This window comes from Rhinichthys klamathensis, unplaced genomic scaffold (genome assembly GCF_029890125.1).
Source record: "Rhinichthys klamathensis goyatoka isolate OS25496 unplaced genomic scaffold, OSU_Roscu_1.1 h1tg000059l_1, whole genome shotgun sequence".
Lineage (NCBI taxonomy): Eukaryota > Metazoa > Chordata > Actinopteri > Cypriniformes > Leuciscidae > Rhinichthys > Rhinichthys klamathensis.
In genome coordinates this window covers 7,029,605-7,053,876 of record NW_026606604.1, presented here as the reverse complement: position 1 = coordinate 7,053,876, position 24,272 = coordinate 7,029,605, and the positions used below count along the sequence as shown (strand labels likewise).

The following is a 24,272-nucleotide window of genomic DNA, read 5'->3' as shown; positions in this document are numbered from 1 at the left end:
GCTTAGGCACTTCCATGCTATTGCTGTCATTAAAGCTAAAGAAGGACATACCAAATAGAAATTCATGTTAACTTTTCACTGAAATGGTTACTTGGATAACTTGGATTGGATTTTTTATAGATTACATTGGATAATTTATAATTTTAAAAAAAATAGTGTTAAATTAGAAATATATAAAATAGAATATATTATGATTTGATACTTTGGAACCCACTTTATATCAAATTGCTATGGATAACAATACCATGGTACCACCACAATTTTTGGACTTCGTCACTACATCTGTAGTAAACAATAATGAGCATTTATTTTGTAATTCAACATAAGTAAATCAAATATTAAATATGTCTGATAGCCTTTCTTAAAGTTGAGAAGTTACTGTGATGTGTCAGAGTTCCTGTGAGGACCTGGTTTTAAATTGGAAGTAGGGTAATGGCTTCTGGGGAGACACCGTGAGCCCATTGTGAAAGGTAGGACAGGAGTAAGAGAGATGGTTTATGGTCAGAGTAAAAGGACATGTGAGCCTTGTTATCCACAAACATAGAGCCCATATTGTTCTTTCCAGTAAGTGGAATGGGAATGTGTGTGTGTGTATACTCACAGATATTTGCTGTGCCCTTGGGGATGGGGAGATAGGATCCAGCGCTCCAAGCTCTGGCCTGATAATTCTTCTTACAGCGGCCACAGTCAGCCCCCGTAGTGTTGTGCTCACACTCGCAAGTGAGTTTCTCTTTGTCAAAGATGCAGCTGTTGGCATGAAGGTTGCACTTGCACCTGTCACGGTAAAAAAAAAGGAAATAAAACATATGCCCTTGTGGATTTTCAATTGTGGAGTTCAATTACACCCGAGAGGGGAGAAAAAATTGGAACCAGCACTTAGAGACCAGAGTGACCTTGTAAATCATTTGCATTTCAAGTAAATGTGTATCTGCATGTGGAGGTATTCTGAAGCTTCCAGAAAGTGACTTCAAAACCTTGCACATGGTGTCAAGGATTCTGCAAAATCCACATCATTATTTTCCCCTCTCGAAAGACAGGTTATTTATAATTATCCCACTGGAAAAGAAATAATTACAGACAGGTCACACTTTCAATGAAAGAAAGAAAACAGTTAAATAAAAAAATTAAAAAAAAATTAAGTGGTATATATTAGGCGTATATGTTGCACACTTCTTTATTTACATATTCACAGTTCTTATCATTTACATATTTTTTACTATATATATATGATGTATAATATCAATAAATGCTGAAGCACTTGTGAATGCTTTTTATCCTCTGAGGCAGTCATGTTTTAAATGTTGGTTATACAGTACATTCACTATGGCCACTGAGGACGACACCCGTGCAAGTGTCTCACAGCAAGGTTTGGTCTCCCCAGTTTCCTCTCTAAGCACGCAAATTGATTTTGTATGCATGCAGAAAGTCAAAAGATGGATATTTCTGTGACACTCATGCAGTACTGACAAAAAGAAATGTGATGCGGTTAAGTGAAACTGTTCTGCAGCTAGAATGGAGTAGCTTAACTTGTTTATATGTGTGCGTCTGTGTTTTTCAGTTCACCATGTAATTCAATTAAATTGACCATCACTTGCACAATTTTTTTTATACTCATAAACTGAATAACATAAACAATATGTGGTAATAAAAAATATGGTCTCACTTTATATTAGGTGTCTTGGTAACACTTTACTATAAGGTCTCATTTGTTAACATTAGTTAACTTAATGTATTAACTAACATGAACTAACCATAAGCAATATACTTGTTAATGTATTTATTAATCTTTGTTAACGTTAGTTAATACAAATACAGCTGTTCATTGTTTGTTCATGTTACTTCACAGGGCATTACCTAATGTTAACAAATACAACGTTTGATTTTAATTATGTATTAGTAAATGTTGAAATTAACATTAACAAAGATTAGTAAATGCTGTAGAAGGGCAGTTCATTATTAGTCTATGCTAACTAATGTAGTTTACAATAATGTTTCAATAGTTAACATTAGTTAAGTGTTACCAGTGTCTTAAACTACTATATACTAACATTTACATTTATAATTTGATTCAATGCACTTATTATGTACATACATGTTTTTACATTGTACTTATAATACCTTGTACTTATAAATAACTGCATGTAATTACATCTGTAATTAATTTCCGTAATAACAGCTATACTTACACTGTTGAACCTTCCCTTCCCTTTTAACCCACCCTTAAACCTACCCATACGACTAAACCTGTCACTAACCTTACTCGTATCCCACCTCAGTAGCAGAAAAAGTGTTTTGCAATACAACATCAACACAATAAGTACATTGTACTTATTTTTTGATGAATGGGCAAAGTAGTTAAAGACACCTAATATAAAGTGTGACTAACAAAAAATAAAAGTACAATTTAATATTTGAATAATATAAACCAGTAAGGAATAATTCCCTAAAATATTTTAATGCATGATGTGGAGGCAAAGACCACCCGATGGGAAGCGGAGGGTGGTTGTCTCCACAAAGTGCACTAAAATCATTTAATGCACAGCTAGCCATGAATTATCCTGCTTATACCATGGTCATTTGCCAATATTGACAACTTAAAGCTGTTATTGATGTTTGCAGCGCAATATTTGACCGGAAGGGTAAAATTGACGGTTATTTTCGTCAGTTACGGCTCGTTAGATCTAGTATTCGGCCTGCTTTGAATCAGACACAGAGATAAAGTAGTGCGTAAGATTACATTTATTTGAATGAATAAACTATAGGATTCATGTGAATTAATTATTGAGAGAGAGATGAGAGATGGGTACCTGCATCTGTTCAGAGTATCTCTCTCAATTAACAATGAAGCTGTTAATTTAATTCCGTCAGAATAGCGATGTAACCCCCTAATGCTGAGAAATATAATATAGCGATTCAGTAGCGAAGCTATATTATTAATAAAAGTCGCAAGGCAGCGTTGATAACAAACTTCTGTGCTCCTGAATGTTTCTGTGTGTGCTTTCCACAATCTCTGCCCTCTGTGTGCGAGTGATGTATGTGTGTATGTGCTTCAATGAAAACAGCACATTAATATAGAACGGTGATTAAACTGACTTGGAACTACCTGTGCATTAAACGGTTTTATTGCACACCTTCCAGCCAATCAGAATCGAGTATTCAGACAGGCCATGGTATAAATATAAGAAATAAAAATGCTGTCCATAGATATTATGTTAGAAAATAACCTAAATTCCTTTAAAGTTGCTCAGCATGATTTTAACAGATTAAAGTAACACTGTAAAAAAAAATCAAAAGCTGATCAGTCTCTAGTCTTTGATCTAACTTTTTCCAGACTCTTGATGTCTGCTGTCTCTCTTTCTCACACAGGTGTACGATCTACCAAGTGTGGGTACAGAGAAGCATTATTAAAACCATTAAAACCATTGTGTCCGAAGAGATGTGCATGCAGGGGCTGATAACTGTGATGCACCGAATCACGTTTGGAAGTGACAAATGACTGCTCAGTCCCTGCAGGTATACACGGGCAGAATAAATGAGGGGGCATTATTCTCCAGACACCCTGATTTGCATCTCATTATCTATAGTTTTTTTTATTATTTAATTTAACAGAAGGGCATGTCAAATCTCAATATTATAGAACATCCTCTTTAAAACTGGCACCTGTCAGCCAAGCATGAATCTGTTGCTTCTGTGACATGTCAGCAAGCTTGCACATATAAAATCTCCAACCAAATAATGACATATGATGCAAATTAGTTGCTGATATTACGGTGGGTCATTAAACTGCATATAAACAGTGATAATAGACTTCTGAGACATATTAAAACCACACAAGAGTAAAAACCATAAAAAAGGGCTGTTTTACTGGGGCATGAAACATCCAGTTTCCAGTGGGCAATGAGGTACTGGCTGGCCCAGCGACCGAGCAAAACAAAGCCATTGAGCTGCAAGGAGTTAAAGGCATGCATGGCATTCTGATTAGGCCTCCTTGTTCAGTTCAGGTGGAGGTCTCAGATTCCATGCACTGCACTTCTTGTAGCTTGACCTTCATATCCTCTTATCACCAGAAACATTTTAATCACGGTGTTGATATGAGACAGAGCTTTGCTGCTGATGTAATGAAGGGGACACAGCAAGGGCCTGCCGGGTCCCTTTGCCGTCGGCATGGTAGCATCGCTAACAGATACGAAACATTCTCGTTCCAGTCTGGTCACCAGGGGAGATGAGGTGCAGTAGCTGCCTCAAGGAGAAGTGCAGTAAAAAAAAATATTTAATTAGACTTTAATGCCAAAGCAGCTCTCCAGGGCTCCGCCATAGAAACTGTCTGTCTTAATTTAGCCAGGCTTTGCCATATTCACAAGCACTGCCTTGTTCTGATAAAAGATTATGATGCATGTGCATTTTGCTTGTGTGAGTTTCCACAACAGTCTAATAGTTGTTTAAGGAATAGTTGAACCAAATATTTAAATTCTGTCATTATTTGCTCACCTTCATGTCATTCCAAACCTGTATGACTTACTGACTTCTGTGGAATTTGACTTATTGCTGATTGTCTGTCCAACCTATTCTTTTCCATACAATTGTGGGTGTCAAACACAAAACTGACACAAAAGAGCACCACAAATGTAGTCCACATGACTTGTGCACTATACTAAGTCTTCTGAAGTCATACAATAGCTTTGAGTAAAAAACAAAAATGCATTTCATTATTTACTGGATATCTGCCCCAACACCATAGCTCTTAAATGTTGCCCTCGTCTGTGTATATTCAAACTCAGAACCTCAAGATGTGTTAAGGGACAGCTCACACAAAAATAAAATAAAAATAAAAATCTGTCATTATTTACTCACACTCATGTCGTTCCAAACCTGTATGACTTTCGTTATTCTGCAGAAGTTTTGATGAATTGCAATCTTTTTTAAAGTGTTCTACAAAATGAAGTAATGCATACAGGTTTGGAACAACATGAGGGTGAGTAAATGATGACAGAATTTTCATTTCAAATTGTATAGATGGCTAACATGCTACAAAGAAGAATATGAAGGAGGTTTTTGTTCAGTCAGCTTTGAGTCTAACAAAAAAGTTTAAAGGCTGAATGTCCTCCTTGAAAGGCAGGAGGCAGAACATGCTTATAGTGATTTATTTATTTATTTATTTATCTTTTATTGAAATACTAGCCTGAAGCACATGAGTCTGTGACCTCCAAAATAATAGAAGCTTGATTGACAACGAAAGCGCAAACAACACTGTAGTCTCTCTTTAAATAGTCCCCCTCACAACTGACCTCTTGAAAAAAAAGAGCTCATCTTCATCAATTCATATCTTATCTGCTCTCGCACCAGTTCAGAAAACCGACAGTAAAACAGCCCCCGTTCTCTAGCCGCCTTGCGCCGTACTGACTTATCAGTGGATAATTATTAGCAATTATCTCCAAATGAAGCTTACACATGCATGGCTAAGCATGCTGATCCAACCAAAACAGGCTGAGCAAAGACAGAATGGCCTGTGAGTGAGCAAAGTAAGTGAAGTAATTATGTTTAATTAAATGTGCAGGTGTTATTGTAATACAGAGAGCATGGTCAAAACTCTCACTAAAATAATTGTTTGCTCATGTCAGTGTATAAAAACCATTGTGTAAATCATTAAGATATGAGGAGGCAAACAAACTTTAAATAATAAGCGTGTTGCTGAGTAACTGGGGTATCGCACAGCTTCAGAAGACTTGGAATATAGCGCACGAGTCGTATGGATTCATTTGACTTTTTATATTACCTTTTGTGATCCACAGAAGAAAGAAAATCATATTGGTTTGGAACAACACGAGATCACTGTTAACCCTTTTCCACCGACACGGTTCTGGTACGGGTTCCCGGCCTTTGTCTGTTCTCGAACCATTCCATGCATTTCCACTGCAGAAAAGGGGGTTTCGGGCCAGAAAGATTGATTCAACTCCGGCCCTAAAAACTTGCTGGTCTCGAACGGACCTGGGGAGCGGGGGGCGGAGAAATACTGGTGCTGTCTCGTTGACAAACACCTGGATGCACAATGTTTTTTTTTGTCTTGTCATAGTCAGGTAAACAACACATAATAGCGTTACACCACCGTTTATTCCTCAAGTCTGTGGAAACACAGATTTCCAGTGGTATTTCCAAAGCATTCTCATCCTTTGGCGTCATATATGTGACGCCATATGACATTTCGTCGAAATCTTACTCACATGGCATCCTTTAGCGTCAATATAACACGCACTGTTATGGGTAGGTTTAAGTCTGGGGTAGGGTACGGTTATGACGCCTTGGGATCTGCGTCTCATATTCACGCTAAACGATGCCATGTGCGTTGGATTTAGACGAGCGTCACCTGTATGACGCCTTGGGTTCTGTGTCTCATATTGATGCTAAAGGATGCCATGTGCGTAAGATTTCGACGAAATGTCCAAAGCGTCACATGTATGACGCCAAAGGATGAGAACGGGCTGGTATTTCCATTGCGACGAGTTATGCTTGTCACGTTTGTTGTTTAAACACCTTTATAATGATCACGTTAGTTGATCTATAAAACACGCTGGGAGCCAGATCTGTCAGATTTAAGTCACTTAAATTAATCCATTTCTCCTGAAATACATAAATGCAAGTGGCTGATGAACTCGGAGAAGAATAGAGTTAACTTTATTGTTACTGCGTACAGTGTGTAGGCTATCTGATTTGAATAAAACACAATGTCAAATTATAATTGAAATGATTATTATTGCCGCTTCCATCGACATCAGTGTATTTAACGAACTAGTTTGTTTGTTGTTGTTTTTTTTGTTATTGCCTACATGTCTGAAACCTAAATTAAACATTATGGGCCCTATTTTAACGATCTGAAACGCAAGTGTCAAAGCGCAAAGCGCAAGTAACTTTGTGGGCGGATCCCGGCGCTGTTGCTATTTAACCGGCGGGATAAATGACTCTTGCGCTCGACGCAAATCTAAAAGGGGTTGGTCTGAGGTAGCTTCATTATTCATAGGTGTGGTTTGGGCATAACGGGAAACAAACCAATAAGAGCGTCATATCACATTCCCTTTAAGAGCATGATGAACGAGGTGCGCTTGTTCCATGGCGCAAAACTATTATAACGGCGCATTTACCAGGCGCGCTTCAGAATCGGTTCACAGCCGAGGAGATCGATGTTCTCGTCAGGGCCGTAAAAGAAAGAGAAGTGGCATTGGGGATGGGACAAACCCACCCAAATTAGCTTCGGTTAAACATGCATATAATAATCGGGGTAAATGTGTAAGCTTTATGCCTATTTTTCAAATTGTCATGGAAACAACAATGATTTCCCTCGTGTTTTAATATTTTTCCTTATAATAATATATCATTTGCAAAAAGTAAAATGCATCTGTGTAGATGAGAGAATCATCTACAGTGTATGCACATTGTTCACACTCTGTATTATGGCCAAACAGGCGCGCTTAAAATAGCATTTGAATGTACGCGCAACGCGCCACTGACTTTAGACTAGGTTTTTTCTGGTCAGTGGCGCAATCGTTTTCTGGAACTGCAAAATAGCACTAGGGAATGTTTGCGCCGAAACACTCCTCCTTTTTGCGCTGAACCGACCAGGGAGCGCAAGTTAATTTCCTAGTTTACCGATGTGCGTCTGTGGAGGGAAAAGCCCGCTTTGCGCGGGTGCAAAATAGGAATGATACATGCGTCAGTGTACAAAGTCATTTGTGCCGGGTGCAAGATAGGGCCCTATGTGATCGAAAACACTGAATAGTTGTGATATATGAACAGCGCTGAGCATGTCCATCTCTGGCTCAGCACCAGCCAAAGAGCAAAGATACATATTAATTTAGCAGTTTATCATGTCACGCACTGAACGTTCTAATCACACCAGTGTGAATGTTAAAAGGGTTCAAATTTATCGCGTTTCGGGGGGTGGAGGGGGGACAGATTGTAACTGAGGGGCACAAATCAGATCTGAGTGGGCAATGTCATCATTAGACTGTTGACACTGAAATGTCTAAATGCAGAACTCAGGTCTGTAGCCATTTAGGTGTGGTATCTTGGGCTTTTTGAGGAACAATGGCTGCTCTTTTGAAGCAGATGGGAAAACTGCAGTGCTGTGCAGTGCTGCTTTCAAACATACTTTGAAAACGTTCAAACTAACACATCCTGGCCAGCACAGTGTTACATTTCTATCATTTATCTTTATCTTTTAACATCCTTCAGTAATTTTATTCAGCAGCATCTGATCTTGCTTTCCCATTTTTTTTTGAAGATGTTGGCTAAATTTTGATGTTGGGTTTGGTTGATGTAGGGTGCTTTTGGGGTTTTGAGTAAGGCCTGACTGTTTCTCGTCTTTGTAGTTCATGCAATACTGTAGGCTTCCCCTATTTTAGATAGATAGCTGGTTCAAAATTGTTTCCCCAAATATTAAAAAGGACCATGTTCTGATTCCTCTTTCTAGGATGCCAAGTTCTTAGACACCTTTGTTTCTTTCAGTTCTGATCTACTTGGCCATATGCTGCCACACTTCTGATAAACAAGCTTCAAACTGGATGTAGACACCAAACAGAATTGAAGAAGTGAATCTCTGAGGTGATTCACTTCAGAGTTCACCCCCCCCCCCCCCCCCCTTTCCCCTAAAAATAAAAAAATAAAACAAAATATTTGTTGTTTCACAAAGACATGAGTGTAAATTAATGATAAACCTATCCCTAGGGTATTTTCTAGATATGTGTTACTTCCTGTTTAACAAAGACATAGCGGACCATTTTCTCAATTTTCTAATTATTTATTTATTTTTTACATTTTCTGTAAAGTGTTTACTTCACCGTCCACTGTAAAGTGATTACTTCAGCCAGTTCTGTCTCTTTGTGATTGTCTGTGAGCAGTAGCATATCATAGGCTGACAGGGTGAGGCCTGCCCTGAGTACTGCACCTCACTCTGAATCTGAGATAAATGAAACAGCATCTTGTGTGCTGACTCTAATTGCCTCCTGACAAACACAGACAACTGCTCCGCAGCACAGCATAGGAAGTGAGAAGTGGGTGCAATCTCTCCGAGACACATCTGTGCAACTATTGCTTTTTGCTAAACTGCATGTACTTGACAGCAAGAGAAGTTAGATTCAGGGACAGCTTAATGCCTTGGGAGCCAAAGATGACCATCTGAAAAAAACCAACACCTCTGGGTTCAACTAGACACAACAATGCTTACTAAAAACAGTTGGTAACAACCTGAACCACATTAATCCTCTCACTCAACTGCTAATGAGTGACAAACATGACAATTCAAGTGGCCATGGTGGATATGTAATGGATATTCTGTACTTTGAAAAGAGGACCGTGGATGTTGTCTAAGGCTCTAGGCTCACAATTATCAGACGGCTTCACAATTGTTAAATAATAATGTTGACAGGATGCAGTGAGGAGCTAAATTGGAATAAATCTGAATGACCCTGAAGCCAAACATTGCCACGGAAATTACAACACTGTATCCACAATTCATTTAACAATTTAAAGAACATTCAGTCGTCCTACTTTTGTTTTGTGCAGCAGCCACAAGCTATTACAGATTGTTATTGTAAGCCCCAAGACATTCATATTATTCAGGGGTCAGTGAACTAATCACAAGATAAAGAAAAGCTGGAGTAACTGGAGAGGCAAAATATATTCTGGGCTAATGCTGCATTCAATTCAACTTGAAAAGCCTGAATTTCAAAATGACTACTTGAGAAAGTGCAATAGAATGCCAAATGAATTCGGACTTCCATGGAAACTTTGTCAGAACTCTAGAACATTGCACAGAGGCCAGGTGTATGACATGACATCATGCACAAAAAATAAAAATAAATAAAAAAGGCAAAAGTATGAAGAAGGTTGATAAAAATAAACGAGTTTAATAAAAATGAAAGATCAATAGGCTGTATGAAACTTGTGTATTGTACTGGTGATAATAAAGGCACAGTCTGGGGAGGGTTGTGAGATAAATGTCAAGGAGATTCTGCTAAAATGAAGCAAGAATATTCCTTCATTTCTCCTTGAGTGAACCTTTACAGGCACCAAAGTGTGTTTCATTTCTTTCTAGCACCTTCAATCCTAGAATAAGATTGAGAAGCTAAAATGTAGATGCAATGTGCTTTAATGCAGCATGTCTAGCCAAAATACTTGAACATAAAATTGATCGATCTATCTATCTATCTATCTATCTATCTATCTATCTATCTATCTATCTATCTATCTATCTATCTATCTATCTATCTATCTATCTATCTATCTATCTATCTTAGATTAAAATTTGAATGATTATTTATTAATCAAAATTCATTCTCAATTCAATTCTGTAGTGTACTATGGGTAAAATGAAAAAAAAAAGGACACTGAAATCATTGTAAAATCTAAAAAAAAAGAAGAGAAAGAAATTCCTATTCATCTGAGCCCTGCTCTGGTTTACAACGAATCTCACAGCGCAGGCACCAGAAAAGCCCTTATAAGCCTGACAGCCGAGCTCACCACACGCCTGCCATGACCATACAGATGACATGGCTCTCTCTGATGGAGTATCGCTGCGGGAATTCGTTTTAAACAAAACTCACGAATCTGGCTTTACACAGCCAATCTGTTGTCTTGTTTCTTGTCCCTTTCACACCACTGCAGCAAACAGCTTGTGTTTCAGTATTATCATTCTGGAAAAACAAGGGTTCGTGACCTTCTTCGATTGCTGAATGTGTAGTGTGGTGGATAAGGGATGTATTTAAATCTTAATGTGTCGGGTCTGAAGGAGGCGGGTAAGAGGAGGTCGGAGGATATCTGTGTTGTAATGATGCATGGCTGTATGGGGCTGGTGAATTGGCCTGGCTCAGATTGCCAAGTTCTCCCCAGACGCTCTGATTAAAGACTCTTAATCCATCATCAGAGGCGGCCTGAACCGCACAGATGTGCCTGGGGTCAGAGGGCAGTTCGCGATTGGAATCCTACAGCGCTTTGCGTCTTAATCTGTCCCATACAACAGGCATCAGCCCAGAGTGAGAAAGAAATATTAGATGTAAGCACCTCATACATTTTTAGCTAAAGCATCTTGAGACATAAAATATGTTCAAAATGCATGTAAAAGCTTCGCACGCATAGTGGTTGAAATAAACACCACAGTAATCTAAGCAGAGTGACATCTAAATATTGTGTGTCAGATGGTTTAGGGTGGGGTTATTAGAGGCAGAGATGTTGAGTGAAGGTGAGGTCAATGATTACTCATAGATATCCATCAACAGTAATGAGTGACGTGAACCCCCCCCCCCCCCTTTACTAACTAAATAGGTCATGCCTAGGGATGTGCCCAAAGCCATACCTTATTCGGGAAGGCACGGATAATGGCTTCAAAATGAATAACGAATAATTCTGCTGAATAATAGAAAAAATATTCAGCTGACACAGTCACTCCTCGTGTTTGCTGGATAACAGGTGAGCCAGGGGATAGTGCAATATTATACAACCTCTAAAATCACTATTAATAATGAGTGGGAAGTGAATGAGTGTAAACTTTATGAATAAATTTCGCGCAAATCAAATAGCCGTGTTGCCGTCTCCGTGTGTCTTTCAGAAATTAGCTCTCAGTCAAGATTAATAATCATACACATACTGAAAAAAGATACTGAATCATACACAATTTCTATTAAAATAATTATTTTATGAGTTATACAAGGCATATTTGTTCAATGATATCTACAGAGGAAACAGATAGGTTATACATTTAAAACCCTAGACTTCAAGTAATTGTACAAACTTCTGATTGAAGCCCCGCCCACTTCCAGTTTTATCCGAATGCAGATACAGAAACAAATAATTGAGACAGGTACAAATATTGGCTCCACTGCACACTGCCCTAGTCATGGCTATGAACACAGAGTAGGCCATCAACTAAAAAAAGAAAGATATGGAAATAATTTCAACAATTTCATAATTTCGGCTTTTACAGTCTCTGTGAATGCAGTGGGCCTCAATCATGAAACTTATAAATACAGTAAATACAGTAAATATTTTACAAGTAAAATGGACACTTCTTAAACCTCAAAAGAGAATAAAACTAAAATAATTTTGAAAATACGAACACTGGGATAAATTGCAAAATTATGTCAGTTGTTCTAAGAACGGCTTTACGAATGATTTACACTAAAAAATGAATTCTACTTGTGTTTCATGAATGAGGCCTAATGGATGACATCATGTGCCTTAACGTTTAGTATGGACCTTGTATGAAGCAAGACAGTGAATAAAAGCGGCCCAAACTTTCCTCCTCAGAAGGAATGACAAAGTTAACCCTGATTTTGACACATTAACATAATAATTCTTGCGTTACAGTGCTAATCTGGAGGTAGGCTAATAGCTTTATTCCATTCAATGGCTTTGAACGGGATTGGGATTTTGCTGGAACCTCTAAATGGGATCAGCCTTTCCGGGGTAACACTATGGCTTTGCACTGTAAAAATCCTCCCATCACCTCAGTATTAGCCCTGCTTATGGTGCTAAGCTGTGTATACATTTGCGTGCATGTATGTGTTTATGTGCATGTAAATTTGCACATGTCTGTGGCAAGGAATGTCTGTCTGCATGTGTTGATTTTTCACACTGTGTTTGTATACAATATGAATTCACTGAGGTTTTCTACCCTGAAACACATAGTTAATCCATTTGTGTAGTGATTGCACACGTTCCTTTGCTGAACGCTCTGTAGAGGAGGAGGAACAGAATAAGGGCTGTGCCATCTGTGAGTGATCAGGTCAGAGAGCGATAAAGAGAGAGACACAGACAGAGACGGTATGAATGAGTGGAATGCAAATCAGCTCTGCTTGGGAGGAAGGAGACTTTGTGACAGTGAGAGAAATGTTCATCTTCTAAACAGTGATTCAGGCACACACACACACTGAAACTTAAGAAATATTCATACTAATTGCCAAATCACTGGTCACATCAGTTCCATTTAATGCACATGAAATGACTGATTTCAAAGTGGATATGTGCAACATTTGTGCTTGTAAACACACTGGGCCTATGATCTCCAAAATGCATGGGAACACTGAAATATACAGCACCTTTCGCATGTCTTCTTTTTTAATTAATTTTAATATTTGATATGGAGTTTGCATGTTCTCCCTGTGTCTGCATGGGTTTCCTCCGGGTGCTCTGGTTTCCCACACAATCCAAAAACATGCCGTATAGGCGAATTGGATACGCAAAATCTTCCGTAAGTGTGAATGTATGTGCAAATGTGTGTGTGAGTCCCAAGCCATGTAATGGGGAGGGGTGGGGAAAGACCTGGCAACCTACCCGGAAAAAATCATTAACAAAAACAAAAAATCTCTTGTGTATGGCGAGAAATGGCCCATAGAATCAACAAGAGTCAGATAAGACTAAAATGGTTAATGATCGAATTAATATATATATAAATTAGAGCTGCACAATTCTGGATAAATTGAGAATCATGATTTTTTTGTTTCAAACAGAGATCACGATTCCGAACAAACAACTAAACAAAATAACGTAATTTATAAGAGATTCTGACAAAATGTTAATTGCTGCAGTCTATTTAAAATGTTTAATTAATCTGAATTATTAAAAAAAACTCTTTGAATGAATGATTCAATGACAAATAAATTTTTTAACAGTCACTTGTCACCACCTGGTGGCATAAAGATGTCATCTTTACAATTGTTTTTTAAAGAGCCGTGTTACTTTCAAAAGGTGATTTACTCTATTTTGACCGCTACCGTAACATCAGTGTTTATAACCGAACTATAAACTTATCTCAGTACTTCTGTGATAATAATAATATTTGTAACAGAAATAATGATACTGTGTGGTTGAAAAGCCTGTTTGTGAAGCTGTTTTATTCTTATACATGAGAACTGCTCTTTCTGGCTCAGCGTAGATCTGAATGTTCCGCTGTGATTTTGTCAAAGGTCTAACAGACAAAGGCGAATCGTTGTCATTTAGGAATGAGATAGTGTGGGTGTTTGAATCGCTTCACAGACAGAGCACTCATACAGTTTTGAGTTCTTTTTATGAATCTTATCGTGCTTGAATGTTTCAATAGCACTTGAATGAATGATAGCATCATCATAATGTAATGCTAGCCAAAGGATGCCAGGAAAAAAACAATGCTGCAATAATTGCGTTAAATATTTTTAACACGTTAAACTGAAAAAATTACTCACATGCGTTAATTCTGCCAGCCCTAATATATATATATATATATATATATATATATATATATATATATATACATATACTGTATATATATGGGCTCGAGCTCGACATTAAGCCTTTTAATGTGCTTGTCCTTCGGATAAGTAAATCTGTCATCCACTTGTCCGAGTAAAGAAATTGCTTGTCCAGAATTTTGTGTGTGTGTGTATGTGTGGTATATAATTATATATTATTTATTCTGAAGCAATATTCTCATCAGTGTTCAATCAGCTCTGATACTTATATCTGCATACTGTAATATCTACACCTTTAAAGGATTGACTCAACCGATTCGTTCAAAATGCTGAATCATTCAAGTAATGAAAACACGGTTGAGTATTGCTGTGAGATGCGCTGTGGTTCTGCTGTGATCTTTGTTTAAAACTATTTTCGCTGCTGAAACAGAACAAAAACAGCCAATATTGCATCTAAAATGTAAGTGACTTAATTTGAACTGTTTATTGACCTGTTGTATGAAACCAATGTCACATTTTCAATCGTGATGGTATTTAGGAAAACAGCACTCACCGTGTGAGGTTGCTTACCTGTGTCATATGTTAAAAATATTAAAAGTCCACATTTTGAATTTTTATCAGCAGTATTGTTAACTGAGTACAATAAATGTAATAAAATCACAATCATTCTCTCGTTTTAGTGATTCCCTAGTTTTTTTTTGCTACTGACGTTCTAATCAGGCTACTTGTCCGGTCGGGCAAGTTAAATTCTCTTTTACTTGTCCCTTCAAAAAATCTACTTGTCCTGGACAAGCGGACAAGTGTTAATGTCGAGCCCTGACACTCTATATGTGTGAATATTATGTATATATACACACAAACACGCACACACAATGTGTGTATATAAACATTTGAGTATTGGCCACATAGTACTTCAAAAGGTTTTATTTCAAATGAGCAAAGAAAATTCTGCTATGATTTGGCCCTCTTTAAAATAAATTGCTGTCTTAAGTCTAAACATAGTATATTGTTTAAAAAGGGTTAAAGAGTTTACAATACAGGGAGACTGGTTTGCTAACACCCTCTAGGCTATGGTCTGTCTCTCTTCTGACTGAATGTGCTGGATCAGGCAGTCGCTGGTAATCAGTAAGGGTGTCTAGAGGCATCCAAACGTTCAGCATGTTATCATTAACACAGTTCTCAGTCAGTCAGCAGAGTCCCAAAAGACACAACATTCTCTTCACGGAGAAGCAAATGCATTTCTCAGTCTTTGGATGACTGCTGCATTAATGATAAGTCAGAGTGGTTCAGCCGTTATTCTTACTTAATGTCAAACAGGTGAAATAATTATCAGCATGTTTACTAGGCTTGCTGGTTGCAGGTCTGACAAATCTGGAATGCAACTATGAAATGTTGGGTAGGTTTTAAATTTCTTTTTTTTCTTTTTTATTTAATGAGAACACAGTCTCATGAGCTTGGTTTCTTTTTGATGGACTTTCAAATACATATTTTAAATCAGTGGTCTGTGTGTGTGTTCATTTGTGCATCAACCAAAACTTCACCTTCTGTGAAACAAGTGAAGGAGAAACCACTCGAGCCACAACACAACACTGACAGACTTTACAATAAACACAAATATTCAAATGAATCTGCAGATCTCAAAGCAACATCTAATTTTCATTAAATGTAATTAATCAGCTGTTCCAAAACCTAGTGAGATATTTGCCTATCCAGTATTTAAGGCAGCCTTTTAAGACATCACTCTCAACACAAATGCTGCCTTTTAAGATGCCTTGATTTTCCTGAAAATTCAATCAGCACTTCAAATATATGGCAGTCACAAGAATTCACTGTGACATGCTCAATGAAAAAATATAAGAGACATGCTGATTATAAATATGTCATTCAGTACTTGCAAGTATAAATTAAAATATCCCAATATAATTATAAAATGTGGGTGTTTTTTAAAATATTTATTAATTGGTGCTTATTTAGAGTGTTCTCAAGCTCACTGGGGTTTGGGACAGGACTAAGATGTTGATCCACTAATACTAACACATATTCACTAGGGGTGTCAAAAGTACTTGTATGTTACAAACTGCCTGCAAATACATATAATTATATATATTTAAATATATATAACAATATGTGCAGTGTCAGGAGTACTGAATCCATATAGCCTACTGTGTGACTGACAGGCTCCTTTCCGACTTGCTTGTCGGTCAAATGTTGAACAAAAATATTTTTTCAACAAATATGTACTTCATTTGTTACTGTATTAACTCTCTGGGGTTGGCGGTCTCGCCGGCGATACCAGCTCACTTTTTTCCTTATCAGTGCAAAAGAGACTCAAATTACTCTGTTAATTTTGATCTTACATATAAGTGTTGTACATCATTCGATCCTGTTAAGTTTGTATTTTTTTTGTGGAACCTCATAATAAAAACAAAGTGTTGTGCTTTTCGCCTAATAAAGAAAAATAAACATGATGCGCGTTCTGCGTTCTCTCTGTCAGTGAAGTCCATTCTGAAACGCGTCCGAAAAATCATCTGTAACTCTGCAAAATCCTCAGTCAAACAGGTATACAGGCACACAGGCATGAAGCCTGAATTATCTTCTTTTAAATGAAGTAATTTATATAAAAAAAAATTGTTCTCATTTTATGTAATCTGTAGTACGAAAAGAGAGAGATGATAGTCGTTCTCGTCTCAGCTCATTAAAGTTAATTTGACCACGCCCACAGAGCGCGCGCTCTATTCAAACACAAATGCTCTGAGGCGATCCACGCCCACATCAGCTGGATAATAACCCACCGAAAGAGACTCAGATTTACGACGCTGTGAGGAATAATAGTACTATCTTAATAATAATCCTGGAAAAAATTACCTCAGAAGTAGGCTACAGGTAGTTTCATTTGGATCCAGCCGAGGAAATAGGTACATTCTTTATTTTCAAGTGCTTTGTGCTAATCGCGATATGGAATAGTGTCTGTAAACAAAAAGACTGTTTGAATCGCGTTTTTGTGTGTGAATGAATGAACAGCTTTTACCTAACTATATTCCAATACTGAGATGAGTAAAAATCGACTGAAATATGTTGAAATAAAATATTTTTGTATAAGCAACGTATTAAACTGCAAATTAACATTTATATGTCCTAATCATAAAAACGATATGTTACATATGAAAGACAAGATGTCGTTTTTACTGTAAAATACTGCCACATCAAATAAGCTTGTTTGCTAAGATGTTATTATAGTGTTTGTTCGATTGTAAGCTATATTCAAACTAATGAATCCGCAACTGTGAAATATGTATGATAAAATGTATACTTTAGTATATAATACAAAGAAAGATTACATTTGAAATATAGTTAAAATTTTAATTGTTGTTGTAATTGTAACCTTTTTATTAAAATAGCAAAAATATATGTAGGCTACATATAAATAAATCTTAGGTAAATCTTAAAAGCTCAATATAAGCCTCCTCTTTAAATTATTTGTATTGTGTTTTATTAGTGACACATTTGGGATACATTCCCAAACTTTCTGTAAAAACAGTATGATACAAAAACTGCAACAATTACTAGAAATTTTTACATTTGATATTATACAATTTGCAAGCACAATTTGAAAAATAAATAAATAATTGGAACTGTGAACCAATTTTGTATTATATAGGCATATATATATATATATATATATATATTGTCATTGCATTCTTGTGGCTCAGTGACACACCTGAATGAAAGGCTCATTAGTATGCAGCCCCATTATGCGCTCATTATGCGGGCCCATTGTCTTCTCAGGTGTGAATCACAGCAGGTCACACCCCTGCGCATATTGCCTTTCCAAACAAAAAGTGTCATTTTTAAATTTAAACCAATCTATTGTTTTATGTGAATGATAAGACAGGATGATTTTCAGATCATTTTGAAGAAAAAACTCTAGGCGACAACATCCATTAGTCAAAAGTCTTGTGGACAGATATTTAGTATGTGTTTTGTGGCCTTATTTCAGAAACTTTAAGTTTTAGTTTTTTCAATAACTACGCATAAACAATATTCTCTCAAAAATACAAAAATGTACATACATGTTGATAACACATTATGGTAGCCCTGTGTGTGCTAAATAGAGTGTAATTTCACCTGTGCCAGTAATATGTTTATAAGCAACTGAAAAAAGCACAAATGTCAGAGTGTGTCAAAACATCTCAAGGACCTCAAAAACACCTTGGACCCCAGAGGGTTAATAGCTTAATATAAATCAAATTAAATTAAATATTAATTTGATTTTCATTAAAATTAATATTAAAAGTCAATTTCATTGGTATTGGTATTTACAACTTAAATTGTATTATTGTGACATCCCTATTATGCACTGAATGTAAGAAATTATTTTAAAAATCCTTAAATATCACTACAAAATGTGATACTTGATGGAGGTTTCCTCTAGAGTGGTGCCTGCATTTAGTTTGCCACCATAAATTGCTCCTTTATAATTCATAAAATCAATTGGCCTGACAAACAAAGAGCACACCAGCAATTTTTTTTAACGGGAGCTAATTAAACATGTGAACTGCGGAGCGATTCACATGGAACAGAGAGAGATTAGCCCTCCCCCTTTCAATTCTGACCAAGCATGGCAGTCACGCATCAGCCCAGCACGACACACACACATGCACACGCGCACACATCTGGGACCTGGCAGCTGGGCTACCCAGATACAGCGGATTCTGCTTCTGTTTTGCCGCACAACCCTGCTCTTCTCTCCCTCATTTTTTTCTACCTCTACGGTCTGCAGGTGCACTGCTTGGGGAACTCTCAAAGCAGTGGGTATCTTATTATGGGGAGGCGATGGTGGAGAGAGACAGAACAGTGAGCCCCATGTGCTCAGACAGGAAGTGCTGGGCAATATGTGAAGCTCTTTGTATGAAAGCTGGTGAAAACCACAGGCTGTGAAACACCAACAAGCAGATCTGTTATCCGTAAATAAGTTAAAGAGAGTGTACAGGTCAGGAAGATGCAGGAGGAAAAGATTTGAAAGCAAAACAAATGCACTAAGAGATTTTCTGGACAGCAGGAGTGTCAGTGTTTCTGTTTGTGACTTGTTAAGATGCTTTAAATGAGCTTCTGCGGGTCTAATGGTAACAGGGCTGATAAGCCAGGTGTCACCTTCCATTTCCTTGAGTGATGCTACCTGTCTGCTGTTCATTCATTCTGAGATATACAACTGCCTGCTCAAGAACAACAGAGAAGATGAGCCACAAAGAGATACTGTTAAGTTTGTGCATGAAAAAAAAACATTTACTCTTTATTGTGTTGCAATTCTTGTTTTTATTTTAGGTTTGCTTTCTTTTTCTATATTTTTAGGCTGAGTTTTTGACATGTAAGTATTTTCAGCTGCTATGAAAGATGCAATACAAATACTACCACTACTACAAATAAATAAAAATTATTATTATAGCATGAAAATATATGGTCCCACTTTATATTACAGTTTTTCTCGATTGCTTAAACACATTTCTTGAAACTATGCCTCGTATTCTCAAAACAGTAAACACAAATCCATAACGTCTCACCCAATTCCCAAAACATCCTATTTTCAGGTCAAAATGAAGCTCTACACTCAAAACCATTCACTCTTGCTGAAAAACCAAACTTTGCCCTCAGACAGGACACACAAGCCCTCAAAAACACACACACTACAACATAGTCTTACACACTGGTGCTATAAATTCAAAACAACATTTCCAAAACTGGTAAGTCATGTTGCTTGTGGTCCATCCATCTTTTTTTTTTTACTCGCTTCTACTCAAGATGTGTGTGAGCATCATATGACAGTAAAAGAGCACACACAAACCTTATTCAAATATGGAATTGTATTGGAATGGTAAAGAGTGTTGGTACATGCCTCCACTCAAGGATACAATATGATGAACAAGTCTAAGAATGTTCCACATATGGTTGAAATACCATCATTGGCCTAGAAAGATAACATTCTGTGAGCTAAGACTATAAAGGAGAAAGGATGCCCTCCCTTCACTATCACACTCTGCAGCCACTCTGTGTGACTGTACGACTGCTGGCCTTTTCTTGCAAGAACATAAACCTCATCAAAGACAATTGGAAATGTTTGTCTCTTATTCAGTGATAGAAATCTGTTTGCCACCACACCTCCCTGAAGGTTCTGATGATGGAGGCGACGGTGAAGCGACTCAAATTTGGCTGTACTCGTTGCCCAGCCTCCCTCATAGTCATACCATAGACAAGGACATGGCCAACTAAAGTGGCTTGAATTTCATCCGAGACTGCTTGTCTTCTTGCCCTTGCCCTTGCCCTTCCTCCTCCTCCTCCTCTTCCTCCACCTCTTCCTCATCCTCTTCCTCCTCCTCCTCCTCCTCCTCTCCCTCCCCCTCTTCGACCTATTGCTTAATTTCTCTGTGGATCCATTGTTCCAAAACTCAGTAAACTGATTTTTATCTTTTATAAAAGATTGTATAACCTTTTATCTATCTATTGAAGGATCTGACTGATGTGTGTTCAATTTTGACTCTTAGTGTTTTCACCTGGGTAATTGTGTGCTAACTGAGCTGAAACTGAGCTGACTTGAGTGAACAATTTTGAATGCTAGTGCTTTCTAAATGACCACGTGTTGTAGGCAATGAGAAATGAAGGGATTTGTGTGTAGAGTTTTGCTGTTACAGTTCAACAAATCTGACTAATGTGTCAAAACAGGGGAATAGTGTTCATAGTTCAGTGAAATGGGTGTGCTAAATGGCATTATGGTTTTGAAATTTTAGTTCAAAAGCCTGGTTATAGTGTTTAAGCAATCGAGAAAAACTGTAAGTGGCTTTAAGTACTATGTACTTACATTGAAATTAATAATTTGATACAATGGACTTATTGTGTACATACATGTTTTTACATTGTACTTTTATTTTAAAATACCAGCATGTAATTACAGCTGTAATTAATTTATGTAATTACATTTGTAATTACACAGTTGACCCTTCCCTTACACCTTAACCCACCCTTAAAACCAACCCATACCAGCACACCTATCCCTAACCTTACCCGTATCACACCTCAATAGCAGGAAAAGTGTTTTACAATACAACATCAACACAATAAGTACTGTCACGATTCCTGTCTTGTGTTCCCCTTGTCTTGTGTGGACTTTTGTTATTTCCTGTTTTGTGCCATGTGTTTGTAGTCACTTGTAGTTTTTCCTGTTGATTAGTTTATGATTGTTCTCAGGTGTATCTTGTTTCCTCATTACTTAGTTAAGCTTGTTTGTCCCTGTGTATTTATAGCCCTTGTGTTTCACTTGTTACTTTGTCAGTTGTTATACATGTAATGGTTGCTTTTGTTCCTCGTGGTTTTGTTCCTTTGTTCTGTTTTACCTGTTATTACTTTATTAAATCCTGCATTTAGATCCTCGCCTTCGCCTGCGTTTCTCAGCCCGTTACAGAACAACTGACCTTAAACATGGATCTAGCAGGTAGTAGCCGGAGCCCACTGAGCAAACTTTGCGCGATTTATCAGGATAATCGCAGCATTGAGGATTATGTGGAAGAATTCCTTTTGTATAGTCATCTCGTTCCTGATATTAATAATACTCTAAAGGATTGTTTCTGGAGTGGTATAGATCGGGACATTAGTTTAAACTTACCAGAGGAGGACCCCAGTTGGACCCTGGTGCAGTATATTGATTTTGTCCTGCAGTTTTGTGGATCCCCCTTCACTGTTGGAGAGGTAGAGAATGAGCTCCATGAACCCGCGGTATCCACTCAACCAGAGCTTCACGTCAGCCACGTCCAGCCAGAGCTTCACGTCAGCCACGTCCAGCCAGAGCTTCACGTCAGCCACGTCCAGCCAGAGCTTCACGTCAGCCACGTCCAGCCAGAGCTTCACGTCAGCCACGTCCAGCCAGAGCTTCACGCCAGCCACGTCCAGCCAGAGCTTCACGTCAGCCACGTCCAGCCAGAGACCGTCCATGCTTCTCTGGAAGACCCTGTGCTCATTGTAGGGTCCATGGCTGTTTTGTGTGTATGGGCAGCACACACGTCCGATACAGCCCATGAACCCAGCTCAAAGCCCTCTTCGCTGCTGGTTCCGCCCAGCTCAAAGCCTTCGCCGCTGGTCCTGCCCAGCTCAAAACCTTCGCCGCTGGTCCTGCCTAGCTCAAAGCCTTCGCCGCTGGTCCTGTCCAGCAAAGAGCCCTCACCGCTGGCCCAGCCAGGGACTGTTCACGTCACGTCTGCCCAGCCAGAGACTGTTCACGTCACGTCTGCCCAGCCAGAGACTGTTCACGTCACGTCTGCCCAGCCAGAGACTGTTCACGTCACGTCTGCCCAGCCAGAGACTGTTCACGTCACGTCTGCGCCGCCTGAGCCCTCAGTGACCGCAACACTGGCCATTATGGCCACAACCATGTGGTGTGTGTGGGCTGCGCACACACTTGAGCCGGTGTCCGCTGATCCTACACCAGAGCCCGTTGATCCTGCGTCAGAGCTCACTGATCCTGCGCCCGTCCTGTCCAGCCCAGAGTTTCCTTCGCCGCTGGTTCCGCTTAGCTCAGAGCCCTCTTCACGGCTGGTCCTGCCCAGCCTAAAGCCCTCTTCACCGCCGTGGCCGCCCGAGGGGTCTTCGCCGCCCTGGCCGCCCGAAGGGTCTTCGCCCCCCGAAGGGTCTTCACCGCCCTGGCCGCCCGAAGGGTCTTCACCGCCCTGGCCGCCTGCACTACCTGCTCCGTCCTGGTTGCCTACTCCGCCCTGGCCTTCAATCCTGCCGCATTCTCCAGGCCTTCTTCCGCTCCACGGGTCTGGCCCTCCATCCCACCCCCGGGTCCGCCTCCGCTCCACCTCCCTCCTGGACTGTTTACATGAGGAGCGTCTGGAATCCGCTCCTTAAGTGGGGGGCTATGTCACGATTCCTGTCTTGTGTTCCCCTTGTCTTGTGTGGACTTTTGTTATTTCCTGTTTTGTGCCATGTGTTTGTAGTCACTTGTAGTTTTTCCTGTTGATTAGTTTATGATTGTTCTCAGGTGTATCTTGTTTCCTCATTACTTAGTTAAGCTTGTTTGTCCCTGTGTATTTATAGCCCTTGTGTTTCACTTGTTACTTTGTCAGTTGTTATACATGTAATGGTTGCTTTTGTTCCTCGTGGTTTTGTTCCTTTGTTCTGTTTTACCTGTTATTACTTTATTAAATCCTGCATTTAGATCCTCGCCTTCGCCTGCGTTTCTCAGCCCGTTACAGATACATTGTACTTATTTTTCAATGTAAGTACATAGTACTTAAAGCCACTTAATATAAAGTGGGACCAAATATATATATATAAAAAGATACACACACACACACACACACACACGCACACACACACACACACACACACACACACAGTTTTTTAATGGCATATTTTATATGCCAAACAATTTCTTGAAAACTCAAAATTAATCTGAACTTGAACTATTATACAATTTATTTAAATATTAGGACAGTTAAAAATCATATATATTCTTAAATTGGTTCTAACAAACAAACACCTGCTTTAAAACCCTTTAGAAAACGTGTATGAGGACTGCTGAGAAAGGGCCGTGGTCTTCAGAAGATGGACCAAAATCAAGGTCAGGATTTAGAAAGATGTGGACACAGGTAATCAGATGCAGAGAACAGAACGACTCATCAATCATGGGGAGAGCAGAGTTACTCTGAGGAATTGAGAGAATTAATCCATCACCTGCATTTGGTTTAATTCCCAAATCGTTGAAAGGAGAAGTCAGCTAATGCACTCTTATGAGTGAGAGGGAACACAAGAAAGCAAGTTAAACAACGAGAGATACGACTGATTCAGGCTGTGAATTCTGGGCGACTGAGAATAAGAGCTGGAAATTTCTTGAGTTGGCTCAAGGGATGCAGTGACAACAGCTATGTATCTGCAGGGTCAAGTGTGTATTTTTACACATTAAATTGTTTTCTTAGCTGAGTTGACGCCTGGAAACGGCGTTTGTGAATAACATGATGACTGGGTGATGAACGAGGTGCCAGAATCAATTGGGTGTGTAATTACACTTCATCATTT

At 38.7% G+C, this 24,272-nt stretch overlaps 1 protein-coding gene across 10 annotated transcripts in view; it reads right to left on the bottom strand.

Moving 5' to 3' along the window:
* The window catches only part of ntng1a (netrin g1a), a 140,228-nt gene that overhangs the window by 24,616 nt on the left and 91,340 nt on the right, over nucleotides 1–24,272 (bottom strand). For all 10 annotated transcript variants that reach the window (XM_056249190.1, XM_056249198.1, XM_056249189.1 and 7 more), the window contains exon 4: nucleotides 602–774. In XM_056249190.1, the coding sequence (XP_056105165.1) occupies nucleotides 602–774 (173 nt within the window). The remainder of the gene's footprint in view (nucleotides 1–601; nucleotides 775–24,272) is intronic.